This window comes from Oncorhynchus kisutch, linkage group LG15 (genome assembly GCF_002021735.2).
Source record: "Oncorhynchus kisutch isolate 150728-3 linkage group LG15, Okis_V2, whole genome shotgun sequence".
Classification (NCBI taxonomy): domain Eukaryota; kingdom Metazoa; phylum Chordata; class Actinopteri; order Salmoniformes; family Salmonidae; genus Oncorhynchus; species Oncorhynchus kisutch.
The window spans coordinates 17,920,038-17,940,802 of record NC_034188.2 but is presented as its reverse complement, the minus strand read 5'-3'; the positions used below and the strand labels follow the sequence as shown (position 1 = coordinate 17,940,802).

General features: G+C 44.3%; 3 protein-coding genes across 6 annotated transcripts in view; 2 read left to right on the top strand and 1 right to left on the bottom strand.

Moving 5' to 3' along the window:
• Nucleotides 1-8,008, bottom strand: part of LOC109886132 (serine/threonine-protein phosphatase 2B catalytic subunit alpha isoform) — a 66,859-nt gene extending 58,851 nt beyond the window's left edge. For 2 of the 4 annotated variants that reach the window (XM_031789776.1, XM_031789778.1), the window contains exon 1: nucleotides 7,631-8,008. In XM_031789776.1, the coding sequence (XP_031645636.1) occupies nucleotides 7,631-7,679 (49 nt within the window). In that variant the 5' untranslated portion in view covers nucleotides 7,680-8,008. Of the gene's footprint in view, nucleotides 1-7,140; nucleotides 7,261-7,630 lie in introns of those variants that run through there. The other 2 variants (XM_031789777.1, XM_031789779.1) reach the window with 1 other exon arrangement.
• A 1,542-nt stretch (nucleotides 8,009-9,550) lies between these two features.
• LOC109886134 (ubiquitin-conjugating enzyme E2 D2) lies at nucleotides 9,551-17,865 on the top strand. Its single transcript, XM_020477879.2, has 7 exons — nucleotides 9,551-9,976; nucleotides 11,439-11,502; nucleotides 12,985-13,016; nucleotides 13,176-13,253; nucleotides 13,481-13,586; nucleotides 13,807-13,900; nucleotides 15,064-17,865. Exons 1-7 carry the CDS (start codon nucleotides 9,953-9,955, stop codon nucleotides 15,107-15,109), a joined length of 444 nt encoding a protein of 147 aa, XP_020333468.1. The 5' UTR covers nucleotides 9,551-9,952; the 3' UTR covers nucleotides 15,110-17,865.
• Nucleotides 17,866-19,728: 1,863 nt separating this feature from the next.
• LOC109886133 (CXXC-type zinc finger protein 5-like) lies at nucleotides 19,729-20,553 on the top strand. Its single transcript, XM_031791372.1, has one exon. It carries the CDS (start codon nucleotides 19,729-19,731, stop codon nucleotides 20,551-20,553), a length of 825 nt encoding a protein of 274 aa, XP_031647232.1.
• The last annotated feature ends 212 nt before the right edge of the window (nucleotides 20,554-20,765 follow it).

Below are 20,765 nucleotides of genomic sequence, written 5' to 3'. Positions count from 1 at the left end.
CTCTTCCCTCCTCTCTTCTCCTCTCCTGTTCTCTTCCCTCCTCTCTTCTCCTCTCCTGTTCTCTCCCCTCCTCTCCTCTCCTGTCCTTTCCCCTCCTCTCTTCTCCTGTCCTCTCCCCTCCTCTCTTCTCCTCTCCTGTCCTCTTCCCTCCTCTCCTCTCCTGTCCTCTCCCCTCCTCTCCTGTCCTCTTCCCTCCTCTCTTCTCCTCTCCTGTCCTCTCCCCTCCTCTCTTCTCCTCTCCTGTTCTCTTCCCTCCTCTCTTCTCCTCTCCTGTTCTCTCCCCTCCTCTCTTCTCTCCTGTCCTCTTCCCTCCTCTCTTCTCCTCTCCTGTTCTCTTCCCTCCTCTCTTCTCCTCTCCTGTTCTCTTCCCTCCTCTCTTCTCCTCTCCTGTTCTCTCCCCTCCTCTCCTCTCCTGTCCTTTCCCCTCCTCTCTTCTCCTGTCCTCTCCCCTCCTCTCTTCTCCTCTCTTGTCCTCTTCCCTCCTCTCCTCTCCTCTCCTGTCCTGTCCTCTCCCCTCCTCTCTTCTCCTCTCCACTCCTCTCTTCTGATCTGGTCTCCTCTCATCTCCACTCTTTTCCTATCCCCTCCTCTCCCTCAACTCCTCTCCTATCCCCTCCTCTCCACTTCCCTCCTCTCCTCTAATCTTATCTCCTCTTCTCCTCTCCACTCCTATCTTCTGCTCTCGTCTCTTCTCCTCTCCTGTCCTGTCCTGCCCTCTCCCCTCCTCTAATCTCATCTCCTCTCTTTTCATATCCACTCCTCTAGTCTCCTCTCTATCTACCTATCTACCTGTCTACCTCCAACCATCTCTCCACAGAGTACCAGGCTGAGGTAATAAACAACATCACAGCATCTACAGGAACAACACCGCTCCCCTTGTCTCCTCTCTTCTGCTCTCCTCTCCTCTCACCTCCCCTCCTCTCTCCTCCTTTCCTCTCTCCTCCTCACCTCACCTCCCCTCCTTTCCTCTCCTCTCACCTCCTTTCCTCTCCCCTCCTCTCCTCTCACCTCCTCTCTCCTCCTCTCCTCTCCCCTCATTTCCTCTCCTCTCCTCTCACCTCCCCTCCTTTCCTCTCCCCTCATCTCTTCTCCTATCCTCTCCCCTCATCTATTTTCTTCTCTTTTCCACTCCTCTCATCTCCTCTCTTCTGCTCTCCTCTCCTCTCGTCTCCTATCCCCCCTCCTCCTCTCCTCTCCCCTCCCCTTTTCTTTTGCAATGTATATGTGTGCATGCATACATGTATGTGCATGTGAATGTACTGTCTGTGTTATAGACGGTCTAGCAGGCTTTATTTCAGGGTATGGCTGAGTTATCGGCCTGTGCTTTGCAGCGGTGTTTCCCTTACATAATGAAGGCCCCTAGGGCACTGCTGGAGAGAGGGATGACTGACCAGAAGAGATACAGCAAGAGCGCCCAGCTGCACGTGAGGACTCACACACTCAGGCACAAAGGCAAAAACACATACACATGCACACACACACACACACAGAGGTAGAAACACACATACATGCACACACATGCACACACATGCACACACATGCACACACATGCTCAAAGAAATACAGAGACAGAAATTCACACATTCAGATAAAGTTGCCACATCACAGAAACACACTTGTGTGCACACACACTTACACACACACAAAGGTATTGTTCTGCAGGATCTACAGAACCTCATTGGAGCCCCACCAGTACTAACACAGATAATGGCCTAGTTCACAAGTAGGCCTTTCGCTCTATCTTTCTCTCTCTCTCTGTCTCTCTCTCTCTCTCTGTCTCTCTCTCTCTCTCTCTCTCTCTCTCTCTCGCTCTCTCTCTCTCTCTCTCTCTCTCTCTCTCTCTCTCTCCTCTCTCTCTCTCTTCTCTGCCTCTCTCTCCTCTCTCTCTCCTCCTCTCTCACTCTCTCTCTCTCTCTCTCTACTCTCCTCATCTCTCTCTCTCTCTCCTCTTCCTCTCTCTCTCCTCTCTCCTCTCTCTCTCCTCTCTCTCTCCCTTCTCTTCTTCTTCTCTCTCTCTCTCTCTCTCTCTCTCTCTCTCTCTCTCTCCTCTCCCGCTCTCTCTCTCTCTCTCTCTCTCTACTCTCTCTCTCCCTCTCTCTCTCACTCTCTCTCTCTCCTCTCTCTACTCTCTCTTCTCTCTCCTTCTCTCCTCTCTCTCTCTCTCTCTCTCTCTCTCTCTCTCTCTCGCTCTCCCCCTCTCTCTCTCTCTCTCTCTCTCCTCTCTCTCTCTCTCTTTCTCTCTCTCTCTCTCTCTCTCTCTCTCTCTCTCTCTCTCTCTCGCTACCTTTTTTTTCTGTTTCTTTCTGCCTTCCATTCCATCACCGTCTAACATTCCTCTACTACCTCCTGACCTCCCCCATCACTTAAATCTTAAATCAAACTAATGAATCACCCACACCACCCCACACCACACACACACACCATTTCTCCAGGCCCTGCAGCCCCCCACTAGTCATGTGTCAATGACGTATTGAGGGCATTCCACACCAGCAGAGACAGCCCGTAGCCCACTGAGCTAAAGGCTAACCAGGTTAGGTCACTGCTCCAGCTCCACTACGGTAGGGTTAGCCCTTCAGGGAACTAACCCACACTGTTTCTATCACCAATGCAAGGAAGGTCCTGTCCCATGTACTGCCCTAGTCCCACCACCAAACTACTATGCTGTGAGGGTGTGTGAGTGTCTGTGATGGTGTGTGAGTGTGCAAGTGAGAAAAGGAGAGTGTGTGTGAGGGTGTGTGAAAGAGACTGTGATTGAGATAGATAAAAAAGTAGGACAGATTGACAGAGAATGTGGAGCGTAGTTGGGTAAAAACAGCTTTATAGGTGAATAGCCCACATTACAGACAGTTGAAAAACACAAAAGTGCCTTTTATCAATACATCTACTGTACTGTAGGTAGACCTGACAGCTCTGCGTTGGCCATTGGTTCAAACACTTAGTGAATCTATCGCTGTGTTTTCCCGTGGTGTCTTAGTGTGAGGAACCTGTTTCTGTCTGAATATGTTGGCCTCTGCAGGACCTCGCAGAGAATGATATGACACACCTCAGGAGATCCGCTCTTCCTACAGCCTGTCTCTGCATAAATAAATTAAAGAGTGAGGAACAGAGTGATGAAACAATGGGGCAATGAAAGAGAAGGGTAAGAGAGCAGAAGAAGGGGGAATATGGAAAATGGGGAGGGTTGTGACAGTGCACGTGTGTGTGTGTGTGTGTGTGTGTGTGTGTGTGTGTGTGTGTGTGTGTGTGTGTGTGTGTGTGTGGTGTGTGTGTGTGTGTGTGTGTGTGTGTGTGTGTGTGTGTGTTCATGTCTCTACCATCTCTGATGATGGGGGGGGGGGGGTTGAAGTTGTGTAATTAATGTATGCTTCACACATCATGGGCCATCAGTGTACAGATACACAGACACACACTAACAGAAACTATCCCCAAACAACATGTCATTAGACAATCCCTCTCTCACTCTCTACCTCTACCTCTCTCCCTCCTTCTCTCCCTCTCTCTCCGCTTCTCTCTCTCTACCTCTACCTCTCTCACTCCTTGTCTCCTTCTCTCTCTCTCTCTCTCTCCCTCTGTCTCTCTAAAGGGCTATAAATACTCTGTCCTGCCATAGTACAGGACTGAGAGAAAACTTTCAAGGTACGCTCACACAAAGCCCCCCTCACACACACAAATATACTTACTGTACACACGCGCACACTCCACATACACACACAGTTCCACACACACATCAACACACACACACACACCCACACATCCACACACCCACACACCCAGACATCCACAGGCCGCAAAGGTACCACATAGGACAGCATGGGAATCCAGAAGAAAACATTCAAAGTAGTGCCCGAGCCATGCCAGAAGCGGTGTGAATGTTTGTGTGTGTGGATGTGTTTGTGTGTACCTATTTGTACGTGTGTGTGTGTGTGTGTGTGTGTGTGTGTGTGTGTGTGTGTGTGTGTGTGTGTGTGTGTGTGTGTGTGTGTGTGTGTGTGTGTGTGTGTGTGTGTGTGTGTGTGTGTGTGTGTGTGTGTGTGTGTGTGTGTGTGCATGCTTGTATTCATTAACAAAAAATCCATTCATCCATCCCTTTTTCCTTTCCTCCTTCTCTCTTTATTTCCTTCCTTCCTACCTCATTACAGATCACTGATCTGACAGTGCTGAATAATGGTCTTATCCAATAATTTTAGTCATTCACAGCAGACATTCTTATCCAGAAATAATTAGGGTTAAGAGCCTTGTGGAAGGGCACATGGACAGAGTTTTCACCTCGTCAGCTCCGGGAATCGAAACAGCGACCTTCCAGTTACTGGTCCAATGTGCCACTAGGCTACCTGCCACACAAGTACGGCTGCAGAACTTTCATTCTCCATTACAGGACCTTTTTTTTTACATTGATATTTTCTTATTTTAAAGCTAGAATCCTTAATTGAAACAATAACAAAATGGACACCCAGCCTTTGTTTTGGTAAAAAGCTGAGGGATGGGCCTGGAGAAATGTAACCAGTCTCAAATTCACAGACGAAAGGACTGACCATCCATGATACTGTATCAAAATTCTTTAATCATATCATCATGTTTTGAGGCTATTTTGTGTTTGTTCATATTTACATTGTTTACAAACACTGGAGTGAAACCAGCTTGTATGTTGGGTTCTGATTGGGTACAACAGTTGAACTAAGCTCATGAGGCATTTACAAGTTATATTCTTCAAGAATCAATGGGTATATATTATTCATTTATAAATCCCAAAATTGATGTAGCAGCTAAGGATTCTAGCTTTAACTGTATTTAGTTCTGTCCTGAAGCTGTTCTTGTCTATTAATGTTCTGTATTACATTCTGTTTTATGTTGTGTGTGTGGACCCCAGGAAGAGTAGTTGCTGCTAATCCACCAGCTAATGGGATCCTAATAAAACACCTAATAACAATCTCTGAGGACTGCTTCTGTTCTCTGAATGGTATACAGCTATGAAAAGCTCAACCTCTTAGCCTGAAAACGCTCTAATGTAATAGCCTATCAACTTGAAGCACCCTTTGCAAGAGATTGCATGAGTCACTAGAGAAATAAAACTGCTGGGTTAGTAGCAACTTTGCTCAGAAAGTGGGCCTTGAGTAGACCGCTAGTGTGGCCATGGAAAGACACCAGGAAGTACAGTAATTATCAATGGTTGGTTAGGATTGGTCAATCTGGCTCTTTTTGAATATGAGCTCCTTGTTTCCTTGTGTCCTAACCTCCTGTCCTTTCCCTGCCTCCTCAAAATGCCAACAGGCATGCCTTCTCTTGGGCTTTGATGATAGTTGATTTGTTGAATCATGTGTTAGTGATTGGCTGGAATAAAATCCTGCACATCATATGGTCCTCCATGACTGACGATCACTGGATTGTATAAAATCAGGTGAGAATGATTTGCAAGTGTGAGCCATTAGATTGGATATAGTCAACAGGATCAGAAGATGCAATAGCCCTGTGGAATTCTGTCTGTCCATCAGCCTACATCATGTAATCTCTCCATCTTTCTCTCTCGCTTCTCATCTACTTCACCTCCTTCATGTGCTTGTCACATTCTCTCTTTCCTTTCCTCACCTTGTCCACACTCAGTCTTGGTCCAGTGCCTCCATTCGCCTGCCTGTGTGCTGTGCTCAGTGTGCTGCTCTCTCTCTCTCTCCCAAATCTTCCTCATCCCTCTGTCCTATCCCACGCTCTCCTAGTCCATCTACAGTAGTCTACACACACCAATCTCTGGATGTAACAAATCCACTGTCTGGGCTCCTGTACCATCCACAGGCCTAGTGCCTATATACTGTGTTCATTTCACTATAGGCCTGCTCTACACACATGCTCTCCTCCTCTCTTGGCTCACTCCTCATATAAAATGTTGTCTCTCACTTTGATGCTTTAACTGTTTCTCTCTGACACATTATATTCTCACTGTGGCATTGTGGTAGATGATGTGTGTATGGTGTGCAGAGTCAGACTGTGTTTAGTTCACTATTGCAGCTGAGCAATATAGCCCAGCTGCGCTCCAAGAGACACACACAAACACACACATACAGGCATGCACACTAACATGCACATCTATGTGCACGCGTGGCGCACATGTTTCGCGTTTCAGCGAAACGCACGCGCGCAAACGCACCCTACACGGAAAACCCGGGTTTTCCCGCCCGAGTGTCTATCAGCCCGCGTCCGCTTTTTCTTCCACACCAGAAACCCGCCACAATCTTCCAGTTGAAAAAAAAGGCATGGTCGCATGTGACTTTGTGCACAAGTGCACACACTGCCAGGGTTGTTGTGACCCCAATAAACATGACAATCTGTGTGGAAACGGTGTATCAAGGCTCGCTGAACCTCCATCACCTCGTCTGATGCCGCCCACTCATAAAAGCCGCTGTTCATAAACACATTAAATATTCCATAATCCAATAACAGCATTATATGCTGCCTTGATGAAGGCAATAGGCTACAATATGCTGATACGCAACTAAGCATTCCGAAACTCCATTTTGTCTCATTTGGCTGTCAGTGAGACAGAAGAAGAATCTGGGGACGCTTATAAATATAGGATAGGGAAGGAAGTGAGTCCTTAAACACACAATTTGTGCAGATGCACATAATTTCTTTAAGCATAATTTTGCGTGAGGGAGCAAATAAAGTAAATAAAGCGACATATGACCATATTACTTTTCAAACTAACAAAAATAAGAACACAGCCATAGGTGCAGGATGGATGACATTATGAACTCCCATGTTAAAGCCATATGGAACCTTATCGAGTCTCTTCTACCTCGCAAATTGCATCCTAACAACCAAACGAATCAATTGCCTGGCGATGTGAGTGAAATTTGGCTGTCTAAAAATACATCTAGATATTGACAATATAGGCCAAGTTATAGAGCATTCACAGCAGCCAATGTCATGGCTATTAACACTCCGATAAGACCAACGTAGGGGACCTCAGCATAACGTGTTCAGGTTCGCCTATGGTAAGTCCCAAAACATATTATATTCACATCGTTACTTCCACGTTTCCATGCATTAACTTGTAACACCTACCCATTGAATTAACATCTAATAGCCTACATGCATCCCTTTGATCCCTAAATGAAGAAAAACACACAATGTAAACAATGATCATTTTACCTTTGAGTCTTCCTTTAGCTGTCATCGTCAAACTGCCAGAAATGTTTCATTGGAAAGAGATGCTGATCTCTCTCTCTCTCTCGGGTATTCTGACTCTGACTGAACAGTACATGTACCCACCACCAGGCGCGGCTCATGCAGCATCACCATATCACTCAGTGCGCGCCGAGAGACATCCCCATAATACAAAATAAGTGGTTATTTCCATACAGTGCACAGGTCACATCATCCTCTCGGGATTCAGAGCCTAAAACATATTTTAGTTTCTGTCAATCATCAATCACTGGCATCAATAACTCGACAATGTTGCATTTTCATCAGTGACTCACCATCCAATAGCCTAATTGTGTTGTTGTTGTTTTATTGGGGGAAAATAACATGGGGACGCACACACATGCAATCACATATCGACATTAGTGCAGCCAATGCAAAGCCAATGCCCAAAAACAATAAAGCATAGGCCTAAGCATCATTATATAATTGTGCGTACTTTTAACCGGCCGATCGTCGGAGTTCATGTTCCCACCGCTGTCGGACATCCTCAGGGGCTTCGGTCAAGGGCCAACCAAATGTTTCTGTTCCTCGGGCAGACGTCGAGAATTTTCGCGGTGCGGGGTGCGTTTGCTGCAGTAGCATCCCTCGGTGTCTCCGTAATCTTTCAAACAGGGCTGCCGGGGAGGTCTGCGGCGGTTCTCTGAGGGAATAATGAGCGGATACCTGTCTTCTGGGGCATGCCGGGGCACCGTGTGTGGCTGGATGAAGGTGTGGAGAGGTGTGAAGAGGCCTGGAGGGGACTAGGCGGTCTCTTCGCAGGACTCCCTCAGTACTCTCCGTGGTGTGGCGACACCCCGGAATGGCGAAAGGAGGAACTCCCACGCACACAAAACACAGGGACTGCCTCATACCGCCATCCGGTGGGGGTTCTAATGCGGGTCTTCCCCCTTTCCGCATATCAACCAGCCCCCTGATATGCTGTTATTACTGGTGTGCGTGTGTGTTCATAAGAATAATAATGGTTTATTTATTTTATTCTGCGTGATCTGGCCCTATGGGGGATCTGCCTCAAAGCTTAGATAAGAGCATTCATTATTGTGGAAGCATTACCCATCTATCTGTAAAGGGTATCAGGAACGCAACATATAGGCCTAACAATACACATTGTCCTCTGCAATGGCCTTTTGTGTGAGAATACACACTAGTACAGGTCATTGCAAACAGACCTTTGTATATAACAACATTTTGTTTATTTTTTATAAGAAAAAGTTATGTTCCATCATAAATAGCAGTAGCTTCTCAGTAGCCGAGGCTACACACAGTGCACTACACTTGTCCTCCATACCAAGAGGTCTGAACATTTATGGCACAGGGGGTAGTGCCTGCCTGGTAGTGCACACCCTCTTTATTAAAACTTCAAACCTGGTTTATGGTAGTGGGGTGTAGAGACATCAACTGAAGCACAATAAATGACCTCGTACACCTGCCTGGATTCAGCCATTAGCCGAGGTATATTGGCCATATACCACAAACCCCCCAGGTGCCTTATTACTATTCTAAACTGGTTACCAAGGTAATTAGAACAGTACAGATCATTTTTATCAGATCATATACAACGGCTATGACAAAACATGTGTTTGTACTGCTCTAATGACGTTGGTAACCTGTTTATAATAACAATAAGGCACCTCAGGGGTTTGTGGTATATGATCAATATACCACGGCCAAGGGCTGCATCCAGACACTCTGCGTTGTCGAGATTAAGAACATCCCTTAGCCTTGGTATATTGGCCATATACAGTACCACACCCCCTCGTGCCTTATTGCTTAAATATATCACGGCTTTCAGCCAATCAGCATTCAGTGCTCAAACCACCCAGTTTATAACGGCATATAATGCATATGAGTATAGAGCATGAACATGAATAAGAGGACCATTATCTTTTATTACTTTATTCTTTAGCCATATTATCTTATTTCCATTATTAGTATTATTAGGCTGCTTTCCACATAGGTCAAGATATATAATGTTCATGTGAAAAACGAATTAACGATATGTCAAAACAGACACAAAACAGGGCATTAGTAAAGAGCTAAATGCTTCATATTTGACCTCCTATTTATACTCTGTAAAATTGTATTTAGGTTGAAGGAGAGTTCTCACTGCTCAATTTCTTCTGTAGTGGCACTACATTCTCGCGATAAGAACCTCGACTAGTCCTTATATCCCTCCGCGCTTATTATTTAACTGTCCCGTATAAATGTCGTGTAATAACCCATATACATAATAATAAATCATATTTTGTAAACGATTTCCTGATGGCGGTGTGTCCAATCCCTTTCTATTGCAACTAACGATTTGCTAGGCTCTCTCATGAGCTCGCAACGGTGCAAAATATATGCTTGAAAGCCATTTTGGCTCGAATCATTCATGCGAACTATTCATATCTTGTCGCTTGTCGAGAGCCGAAATGACGTCAATTGCACTGCTATGTTGTCGGCGCGCAATCTATGGTGCTGAAACATCAGTGATGGATGCGCATGTAGGCGGAAGGGTTCCTACAAACAGCGCAGAGTGAGTGGTTTGGTAGCGGCTGCAGCAGCAGGAGGAAGGACGGTGGTTCTACCCCTAGTGTCTTTCAGTTTAGCCAGAACATTATATCGGTGTGCCCATTTTGATAGTAATCGGTGATTTGAGTATTAGACCAAGGTATTATTTGAGATATATTTCGAATAATTTCCTTCCGGACAGAGACCGGAACCGCCATTTTAATCGAGTATAACACGTTTTCGGTGACGGCAGCGCTAGCACAATACAATGGCTCTTAAAAGAATTCACAAGGTAAGAAGGAAGTCAACGACAAGGCCCAATGTTTCGCAGTTACAATAAATAAGTGATATTTGAATTTTGTCTGGTATATGTGTCATCTGAATGATGTCGGTATTAAATGTTGTGCCTTTAAAAGCTTGTTACCCACGGAGGTACGGCTAATGCTGGGCTGACGGTGTTAACCAATGCGCCTCTTTCGGTGTTCGATCCACATTTTGGGCCCTCCACCTTTTACTGCCAGTTTGCCAATTCACGTTCGCTATCTAACGTTAACTTGGCTAGTCTTTTGTTATCTTTATTCAGAGGAGATCAGTGTATTTACATATTTAGAATCCAAAATAACTGGTTTACATAATAGTCGTTAGCCAGCTAACGGCTTCTGCAGTTTGCTAGCTAGCACTGCTAATGCAGTCGGCTACGTTAGTTAGCTTGCTAGTTAGTAACTAGCCAGCTAAATATATTTAATATTTGTCCCACAAATTCAGTAATCACTTAGCTAGCTACATAATTATGTGATAACTTGCTAGGTTATGGTTGGGAATATCGTGCCCTAACTAGCTAAAACCGCTTTCTAGCCTTCCACTCCGCTGTAATTTGACATATTAGTGTCAAACTGGGCCCCGAGTAGCGGTAGCTAACTGACCAGATGAGGTTTCCTGTATTAAACAATATATATAAAAGAATCCTCATGTCAACTAACTACATAATGGAACTAACTAGCTAACTAACCAATAAGTTGTATGTTAGCTAGATATATCTCCAGATGGGCCTTTTTTAATTTTATTTTTTACATGTTATTATCTTCACTCATAATAGTGATCAACCAGAATGCGTGGCAGTTGGCTAACATTTGGGCATCGTTAACCAGCTAAAGATACGGATTCATTACTTTTGGTAGTCATGTTGACAAAAGATGGCTAGCCAAGTAGATACCAGGCAATCCCAGTAGTAGCTTCCATGACGTTGACTTAACTCATATCATGGTTATGATCTTTGGTTGTCATGTGTGTTGCTTGGGGAATATGTATATTGTTACCTACATATTTTAGTTAGTTCATTTCGATTACTAAAACTCAGTAGAATGAAGCTGTGTGATCAGGCAGTTAAATCTAATAATGTTTGACTGTTTGTAGGTGAACTCTTGTTACTAATTTTCTATATGTTCTAAACTCTGGTGTCACATTACTCGTGAATACATGATTTGTCTGTGTTAGGCAGCTAGCCTGGTGGTTAAGAGCATTGGGCCAGTAACCAAAAGGTCAATGGTTTGAATCCCTGAGCTGACTAGGTTGAAGAATCTGTTGATAAAGGCATTTAACCCTAATTGCTTCTGTAAGTTTCTCTGGAGCCTGTGCTAAGTGATATAAATGTAATTGTAACGGTATTGGATTGTTCATGATGAACATTTGGCTGCCCCTTTGCAGACAAATGCATTCAACTATTATTGCTAACCGCTTGTATTCTCGTCTCTCAGGAGTTGAATGACTTGGCACGGGACCCACCTGCCCAGTGTTCTGCAGGACCAGTAGGAGATGACAGTAAGTAGCTCGTCATCAGGCAACACAACAATACATGTCAGTTATCGCTTTTGTTCGGATATCCTGTTCAACATTTTAGGCTTCCTGCTCTCCACATGATTTGTGTTAAAAAAGGAGTCTAGATGCAGATAATCCATAATTATTCTGAAATGTGGTGAGTCTTGTGCAGTCTGGTTTATCAGTAAAATCTCTCTCAACCAACCAGAACCACAGAGTATCTGGACTGCTTATCTCAAAATGATTACTTTAATGCCACATGTTTGTTCTAGAATCTACAGGCTCAGTGAAATGCCTTCCCTTTAAATCAGTTTCACTTTTGGTATTGGGTCAGATACCAGGAAGTCTGTGCTGGCTTACCAATGGTTCTATGGTTACATTAAGGTAGGTGAGGTATTATGTCCATCATAGCCAGGAGCAGCATGTCACTAACTGCCTTACCATACCTGGACACCATTGATACTAGATTATGTTCATTGATTGGACGGATTGCACATTTTTCCTTGTCTTACAAATTACAAAAAAATAAGCAATTTTTACAATGAGATTTATTTAGCTTATTGTGTGGAATGAACACCCAGTTTGTGAGAGCATCACTGAACATACTTCTCAAGTCACTCTTTTAGTCAAATCATTGTCTTAGATGCATAGTAATTACTGTCAGACTGCTTGTTGATTATAAGAAGATATAAAGTTCAAAGCCATTAACAAACTGAGTGGTTCACTCAGACAAGTGTCAAATGCCATCTGATATCTGTCAAATTGCTGCTAAAGGATATGTCTTATCAGGGAACACAGTGATGAAACAAATTGGCTTATTGTAGTTATTCCACTTTTTTTGTCTGCCTGCTTGAGAATCACTAGCTCTCAAGAACTCTCCGGCAACCATCTGAACTGGTATATACTGCCCTGTGCCCTCTGTGATGTGCTTAGCTCGAAAATTGGACGAATTTTAGCTTTGTCACCCATGTCCACAACTTCTTTGGGGCTTATATAACATCCCAGATAGTCTAGAGTAGAGCGACCTGGGTCTTTCTAAGATAATGGTTGTCTAATGGTTCTAAACTCTGATGTTCTCTTATTCCATATAGATTTTCTCACATTTCTGCATTTTAGCTCAGGGTGGTAATTGTATATTTGTTTAAAATGTTGTAATGTTCTAGTTAGTTCTTTTTGTTGAGAGCTTTGCATTCATGCTTATCTTTAGATGGCATTCGGCCACTCCCCTGAGTTTTTAGGATGGATTACGTCAGCAATATAACATTTGCTTGAATTCAAATATCCATTTGCTTAACTACTGCACTGACATCATTCATGATATTACGTCAATCCATTTTTTATAGTGCTGGAATTGTATTATAAATCTTCTAGAATAAGTATCCAGCCCCATCCTGGGCTTTGCCTCAGCCTGACTTCATAGCATTCCTACTACCTCTTGCTACTCTGGCTGACTACATCTGGTGGTTTCACTTCTCTGTTTTTCAGTGTTTCACTGGCAAGCCACAATAATGGGACCTGTAAGTACCGACGACAATCACACTACCATAAATATTAGCTTATATAATGTTGTATAGGACAGTGTTTCTCGACATGATTAAATTATACTAAAGACCTGTTCAACTCTGCTAAGATTGACTTGATACTAATAGTGCTGAATATTCTGCTCTCTCTAACAGAACGACAGTCCTTATCAGGGTGGGGTATTCTTCCTGACCATTCACTTTCCCACAGACTACCCCTTCAAACCGCCAAAGGTGAGACAGAAATGTGTGTACACACACTGAAGTGACAGATGACATCCACTTATTGTAGTTTCTCATACACACCAGCACACACAATCATTTGTTTCTGCATCTTTTCTCTGATGGCTGTAACTGCGTCATTTAATGATGCTCCTTTTCTGTACCTGTCATCCATTTAGTTCTTTCCTCCTCCTCTTAACTCAACCATGTCTGTCCTGTTTGTTTCTCTGGGTGTGCAGGTTGCGTTTACCACAAGAATCTACCACCCAAATATCAACAGCAACGGCAGCATCTGTCTCGACATCCTGCGATCACAGTGGTCTCCCGCCCTAACCATCTCCAAAGGTACACAAAGAAAAAACACTTTGTTTTTATGTTACTAAGACTGTAAAATATGAATATGTCCTCTTTGCTGCTTGTTTTGGAACCTGTGTCTGGTGGGGTATCTGAGTGACTGACTGAACTTCCTGTTTCTGTTTTGTCACAGTAACTGCCTAACTCATTTAAGTTCAGCTCTCCTTACCTCTGTCCTAAGCCGAACCATTAACATCGAACCTTCTCATAGTTCTCCTGTCAATCTGCTCTCTGCTGTGCGACCCAAACCCGGACGACCCCTTAGTACCGGAGATTGCCCGCATCTACAAGACGGACAGGGAAAAGTGAGTAACTAACTAAATATCTTGCTTTAGATGGTGTACTATAGGATGTCATACAAGCTCTCGAGTCAGTGGTTAAACAGGATGATCTTGTTAGATCCTTTAGATAATCCTCTGGGTGTATATGTCTGTATGCTGCAACTGTTGAATATGTCTGCTTATATATATACACTGAACAAAAATATAAATGCAATAATTGCAAAGATTTTTACTGAGTTACAGTTCATATAAGAAAATCAGTTAATCAAAATATATGAATTAGGCTCTACTATATGGATTTCACATGACTGGGTATATAGTTAGCATCTGGTCACAGATACCTTCAAAAAAAAAAGGAGGGGGCGTGGATCAGAACCAGTCGGTATCTGGTGTGCCCACCATTTGCCTCATGCAGTGTGACACTTCTCCTTTGCATAGATTTGTTTGTGGAATGTTGTCCCACTCCTCTAAAATGGGTGTGCGAAGTTGCTGGATATTGGCGAGAACTGGGGCACGTTGTTATACATAGCGATCCAGAGCATCCCAAACATGCTCAATGGGTGACATGTCTGAGTAGGCAAGCTATGGAAGAACTGGGAAATGTTCCGCTTCCAGGAATTGTGTACAGATCCTTGGTCATGGGGTTGTGCATGATCATGCTGAAACATCGGGTGATGGCGGCGAATGAATGGCACAACAAAGAGCCTCAGGATCTTGTCACGGTATCTCCGTGCATTCAAATTGCCATCGATAAAATGCAATTGTGTTCGTTGTCTGTAGTTTGCCTGCAGTCAGCATGCCAATTGCGAACTCCCTCAATTTGAGACATCTGTGGCATTGTGTGACACAACTGCACATTTTAGTGACCTTTTGTTGTCCCCAGCACAAGGTGCACCCGTGTAATGATCATGCTGTTTAATCAGCTTCTTGATATGCCACACCTGTCAGGTGGATGGATTAACTTGGCAAAGAAGAAATGCTCACTAACAAGGACATAAAGACATTTGTGCACAACATTTTAGAGAACTAAATATTTTGTTCTTGTGAAACATTTCTGGGATCTTTTATTTCAGCTCATGAAACATGGGACCAACACTTTACATGTTGCGTTTTATATTTTTGTTCAGTGTGTTAACACTTACTCTATTCATGAACCAGAAACTCACACTCTTTCTCTCTGCTTCCAGGTACAACAGAATAGCTCGGGAATGGACACAGAAGTATGCAATGTAGTGTTGGAGTAGAATCATGGCGAAACCACCTGTACAACTAAGGTTAGGGGAGCTTTGAAAGTAAAGAGAAGTTCAAACGGATCTTGTTGGTTTCCATTGGAGTGCTTTCTTTGAGCCACGCCTCCCCTTAACCAGAGCACCTCCCTCTTTCCTTTCCCCCCTCCCTTTACGACCAATTCTCCACCCCACTTAACCTGGCAGCCATGGTGTACATATTCTCAAACTGCAATCATGCCCCTTGTGCTCCCCTCCTTATTCCTGGTCATATCTCTCATGCAGGCTGGGTTACTCTCCCCCTGATGTTTCCTTAGGGCCCTGCCTGCGCCTTCACTCCAAATGTTCTTGACTCTAAAAGCATTCCTTATCATCTGTATGACTAGGGGGCTGTTATGTTTTTTTTGGTGGGGGGGGGGGGTCTAAAATTGAAGGATTTTTACACTCTTATACCTTATTTTGTCTCCTGATATCCCAGCTATATAGACATGATTTCAGGAAAGCTTTTCACATGTTTAGTTGAGGGCACTCGTGTATTTTGTATAAAATCTACAAAGGAATTATTTAGAAATCATAGCAGGCTATAAAATGGAAAACTGTATGGCCTTCTGGTCTTCTCTCAAATTATATGAAAGGACTTTAATTGATCCACTGTCCCCCACCATTGCCATAAACCAAGATTGTTTCCGTGCACGCGCCCCCCCCCCCCCCCCCCTTTCGCCACCTTCACCTTCAGACCACCACCTTCATTACATTCACAAACTGGAGGTTTTGGACGAGGTATTTAAAGAAAGTTTTCTTAGTTTATCCTGTGTTTTATTATTTCCCTATAACTCTTAGGTTGTATTTTTTCTATTGTTGAAATTGGAGGCGAACAACATCTTCAGGCTGTGGGGCTGGCTTGGGCTCTGGGTGTGAGGACACAAATGCTCCTCACCCAAACAAACTCTGTATATTGAATTACCTGAGAGGCTCTTTGAGCTTTGTGTGTTGATTAAACTGTGTAATAAAAACCACGACTCAAGTGTCCACTTGAGTTTCAAACATCACTGGCTGGAGAGATGGATGGAAGACAACATGTTGTTCAGCTACTGGTTTTGCCTTGGTTTTCCCCAGGTTAAAAAGGGGGAAAAGCAGATTTGAAGGCTTCCTCTAAAATGTAAATAACATAAAACCTTGGCTCTGGGAAATTGCACTTAAATGCCATAATGTTACTTTACCACTGGCCTTACAAATATCTGCCTGTCAATACATCGAATCACATCTTAAATAATAGGTTCCACAATAGTTGAAATGGTGATTAAGTTTGATAATTTTTATGATTACCCAGTTTTTCAGATCAAATTCTACTTATGTAGTAGCTTACTGTTTTTATCCCAAAACATCTCATTTATGTGTTTGATTTGACAACCTACAGTTAATTACTTTGTAGCTATTTTTGATGATTGGATTGATTGGTCATCGCACCAGTGACGTCGCTCAGTCTGGACTGGTCCAGTCTGTCAGAAAAGACTGTTCAGATGTATTCTGACTGACCTTGGTGCGCGAGATCAGAACATCTCACCGGCCAACGGACAGGATGCAACCCCCCCAGGTTTACCCTTACCTCAACTTCCATCATTGCAAATGTCAATCCCAGTAGTATTTGAAACTCATCGATTCCAGATATGTAAAGGTAAAGCTATTTATTTTATAATTCTCCAGGTTAATGAATAAGTGAACGTTAGGAATACCGTTAGGAACGTTAGGAATACCCATGTGAACAATTGATCAATTCAAAACACTCGCCACACTTAGCCATACCTTCACACTGTAAGCACAACTGAAGTTATGTAGCCTAGATATAGGGACATTGTAATTGTTTACTACATTCACTAGCCCACTGCACCCAATTACACCTGAAAGCAACCTGTTGAGAGGAGCCATAAATCAATTCGCCAGGACAGTGGACACTTACCAATCATTTTAACCAGGTTGTAGCCTCAAGTAGGGCAACCTTGCCACCAGTGCTCAGGCTTGTGTGGCCATTGTGTTCCACAGTATTTGTTCTGCAAATCCTTGACAATCCGCGATTGTTTTCATATCCTTAAGAGCGCGCCATGTGATTGCGCTTGGCACGGCAGTGGGCGCGCTAAACCCCCTGGCCTTTAATCCCGCGACAGATAGTCGCTGATTCATATAGTCCAAGGTGTGGCCGGCTTTTATTTAGCTACTTATCGTTGCCCTGATCTCAGAGCGGTGCTCAGATTTCATAGAGCAGGTTATGTGGGGCCACGGTCCAGGCAGTGGAGAGGGGCTGTTGTGGCAAGGCTTTATATTCCATTCGCCATGGTTATGTACCATAGGCAGGTCTATAGTAGCCTATTATCTTTACACATCTTAAAATAAAAGGCGTTTAGTCTAGACACATTTCTTGTGTTGTAATACACAATAGCCTTCGTACGCACATCTTCGTGGATTAAAAACATCACAGAGAATAGGACTTTTAGACAGGACCTGTCCTATAGGTCTAGAAGGGTTCCATAATAGTATTTCAGAAAGCGGAGCTTGACTAATTAGTGTTGTTTATAGACCTTTATTGTAAGGTTACAGATGAAGGCCTGGTCTTATGTCAAGTCTGACTTGTCTATTCCACTGTTCAAAGTAAAGCCTATAGGAATATATATTTTTTTATGTCCAACAGATACATTTTCTACTGATGACTGACTTGACGGTGATGTATTTTGTCCTGTATATTGTGAATAAAAGTTGTCAAAGTGGTCAGACTTGAGTGTTGACTCATTCGTTTCCTGAAGCCCTAGAAGGCCGACATTATGTGGTGCTGATTTTGTCTCGCTGCAAAGCAGCTTATGTGCTCCGATGTATGCCATTTTACCCACTTATACAATGCAATATTTTCTCTAGCCGCTGGGAGCTGCTCTCGCTCCACTAGCAGGCGTGAGGATTACGCAGCCCCTCTCCATTTTACTGTTGCCCAGGCCACACTACGCGCACACACACTCAGCCTCACACTACAACTGGATGTGTGCCAAACAGGACTCTCACAAGAGGTGGAGTGGACTTTCCGGTGCGCCTCTAAATTGGCCAATCTCCCCTGATAGCGACTAGCCTGTTTGTTACAGTCCGGCTTCCAACACCATGACACCATGGAACACACAACATACAATCACTCACCTGCCAGTCTGATGAATTTCATTCATAACAAAAAGTGATTCCTCAAACAGCCTTTTCCAATTTCTTAACAGTGATCTATTTCAATCAAGAGTTATTGTAGGCATAAGAAAACATTTCCTGTCATTAATTTTATTTAAAAAATAATGACCACTTTGGCGTTATCTGTCTATCTCTATGTTTTTGTAACATTTTATATGACGACACAAATGAAATGTACACAGGAATTCGCTGTTAGGACATATTGTGGTCATGGGGTCATTTTCTGCGTCTCACGACCATTACTCCAGTTCGCTTTTTGTGTGACGCCCCCCAAATCTATGAAGAGTGTTTGCGTGTTCCGCTCAGCGAGTGGCGGGGACGAGGAGGTGGGAATGCGAGACGGTAAAGGCGAAGGACCTATGCAGCCACCGAACTGGACAAATGGTTTCCGTCTCCGTTTTCTCGGTTGATCACTGTAGATAAAGATTGGATGTGTCTAATAGTTGACCATTTCTTATGATTTTTTTTCTGTCTCCCTTTATTTATTCCAATATTCGTGGAAGGCACCACGGACAAACCACTGGACGGTGGGGCTCTGGTCAGCTCGCATCGCATTGGTAGGTGCACGAATTACGAAAGGCTGTGATAATATCATATCATATATTGAAGAGAGATAAGACCTATTCATACTTTTGCAATATTATTAATTGTAAGAATTACATCACCCAAACACACACGTAGTCGTTTAGTGAGGAAACATAGCGTGTTTTATTTATCCACTGCGACCGTGTCGTGCACGCGCGTACCCTGGACTGTCACTGTGTCTAGACAAAAGGTATTTTCTTATCCTTTTCGAACTCGATGCCATTTAGAGGTAGAGATTGTATTTTCTCAAGCATGGCTCACATCACAACTACTGTAGTCAAATCGAAATGCGCGCTCCAAATTTGACTGGCGCATATGCGCAATAGGCTATTTGTTTGTGGTATTCCATTATTGCATAGATTTGTCCCCCTTGGAACTCAGGTGCAACAACACCCTGGTCTATCTTAACTTTAATGTAGAAAGCGTCACGTTATTCAAGGCATATCGTTTTATAAGCCTCAGATGTAGCCTATATTTTGGACACATTTTACAAGCTCTCTCAAACATAGGCCTAAGTGTAATTAAGGGAATAATAGCCTATGTCATCATTGTCTTTCATTCACTGAAAATAAAACCAACCATCCACCAATGCCTCTCTAATAACATCTACCTCTTTTCTCCACCTCTCTCCCCATTCTTTGTCTCCTCTGTCTCCTTCCCCCTCTCCTCCATCTCCCTCTGCTCAGCTCCACAGGGTATAAAGGTATCAGAGAGGATCATGGGAATATAACAGCTGTCAGTGTGTTGTGATTGGCTAACTGACAGCTGGACTGCTGTCACTGTTCTTACCTTGGCATTAGCCCACCACCTCCCTACCTCCCACCCAGTATGGCAGATACCCTGGACATGTCTGGCCCTTCCTCTCCGGAACAGCAGAGAGCCAATAGGATCCTCAGTGAGCCTCTAAGACGAAGCCTGAAGCGTTCTCATCCCTGCTCCCTCTCAGAGTATCTCAACAACACCAACAGAATAGCCCACCACCATAGTAGCTCCAGTAGTACAGATATCAGGGGCTTCCTCCACCCCACCGCAGCGCAGCATAGGCCCAACCAGCCCAGGCAGCCCAAGCCTCACCGGGCCCCCTCCTCCAACATAGACCTCTGGGATTCCCCCAGTGGGCTTCACCTGGCTCATGCTGCAGAGCTGCTGATGAGGGCTGGGGCCTTGACACTGACCCCCACACCCAAGGACCAGGGCCCTCTGGGCGGGCTGGGGGCTGGGGGGAATGGGGAGGAGGTGGAAGGTGGGTCCAGGGTTGAAGGGGACAGCATGGGTTGTGTGACAGACTTCCTGCCACTGCTAGGCTGCTCCTGGTTCTCCTTGAACCCAGGCCTGTTTGCTCTGACAGCGGGAGGAGGGGGATTCCTGACTGGTGGTGGAGGGTCAATGGGAATGGCTGGCGTTGGGGAGGGTGTGGAGGGGTTGCGAGGCGAGAGCTCGTCCCCTGGCAGCGGGGGGGGAGCTGGGAGAAGGAAGAGGAAGCGATGCGGGGAGTGTGTGCCATGTCGACGGATGGGGAACTGTGAAGAGTGCAGCGCCTGCCGCAACCGTAAGACCGGACACCAGATCTGCAAGTACAGGAAGTGTGAGCAGCTGAAGAAGAAGGCAGCCACTGGGTTAGAGGTGAGAGGAAGTGGAGAAACACACACCTAAATACACACTAATAGAATGACCATTCTGACTTTATTTGAGGTTTGACAACTGCTGTCCAAAATAATATACACTGAGTGCTGTTTCCATGACGTAGACTGACCAGGTGAATCCAAGGGACGAACCCTTATTGATTTCACCTGTAAAATCCACTTTAATCAATGTATATCAAGGACAGGAGACAGGTTAAAGAAGGATTTTTAAGCCATGAGACA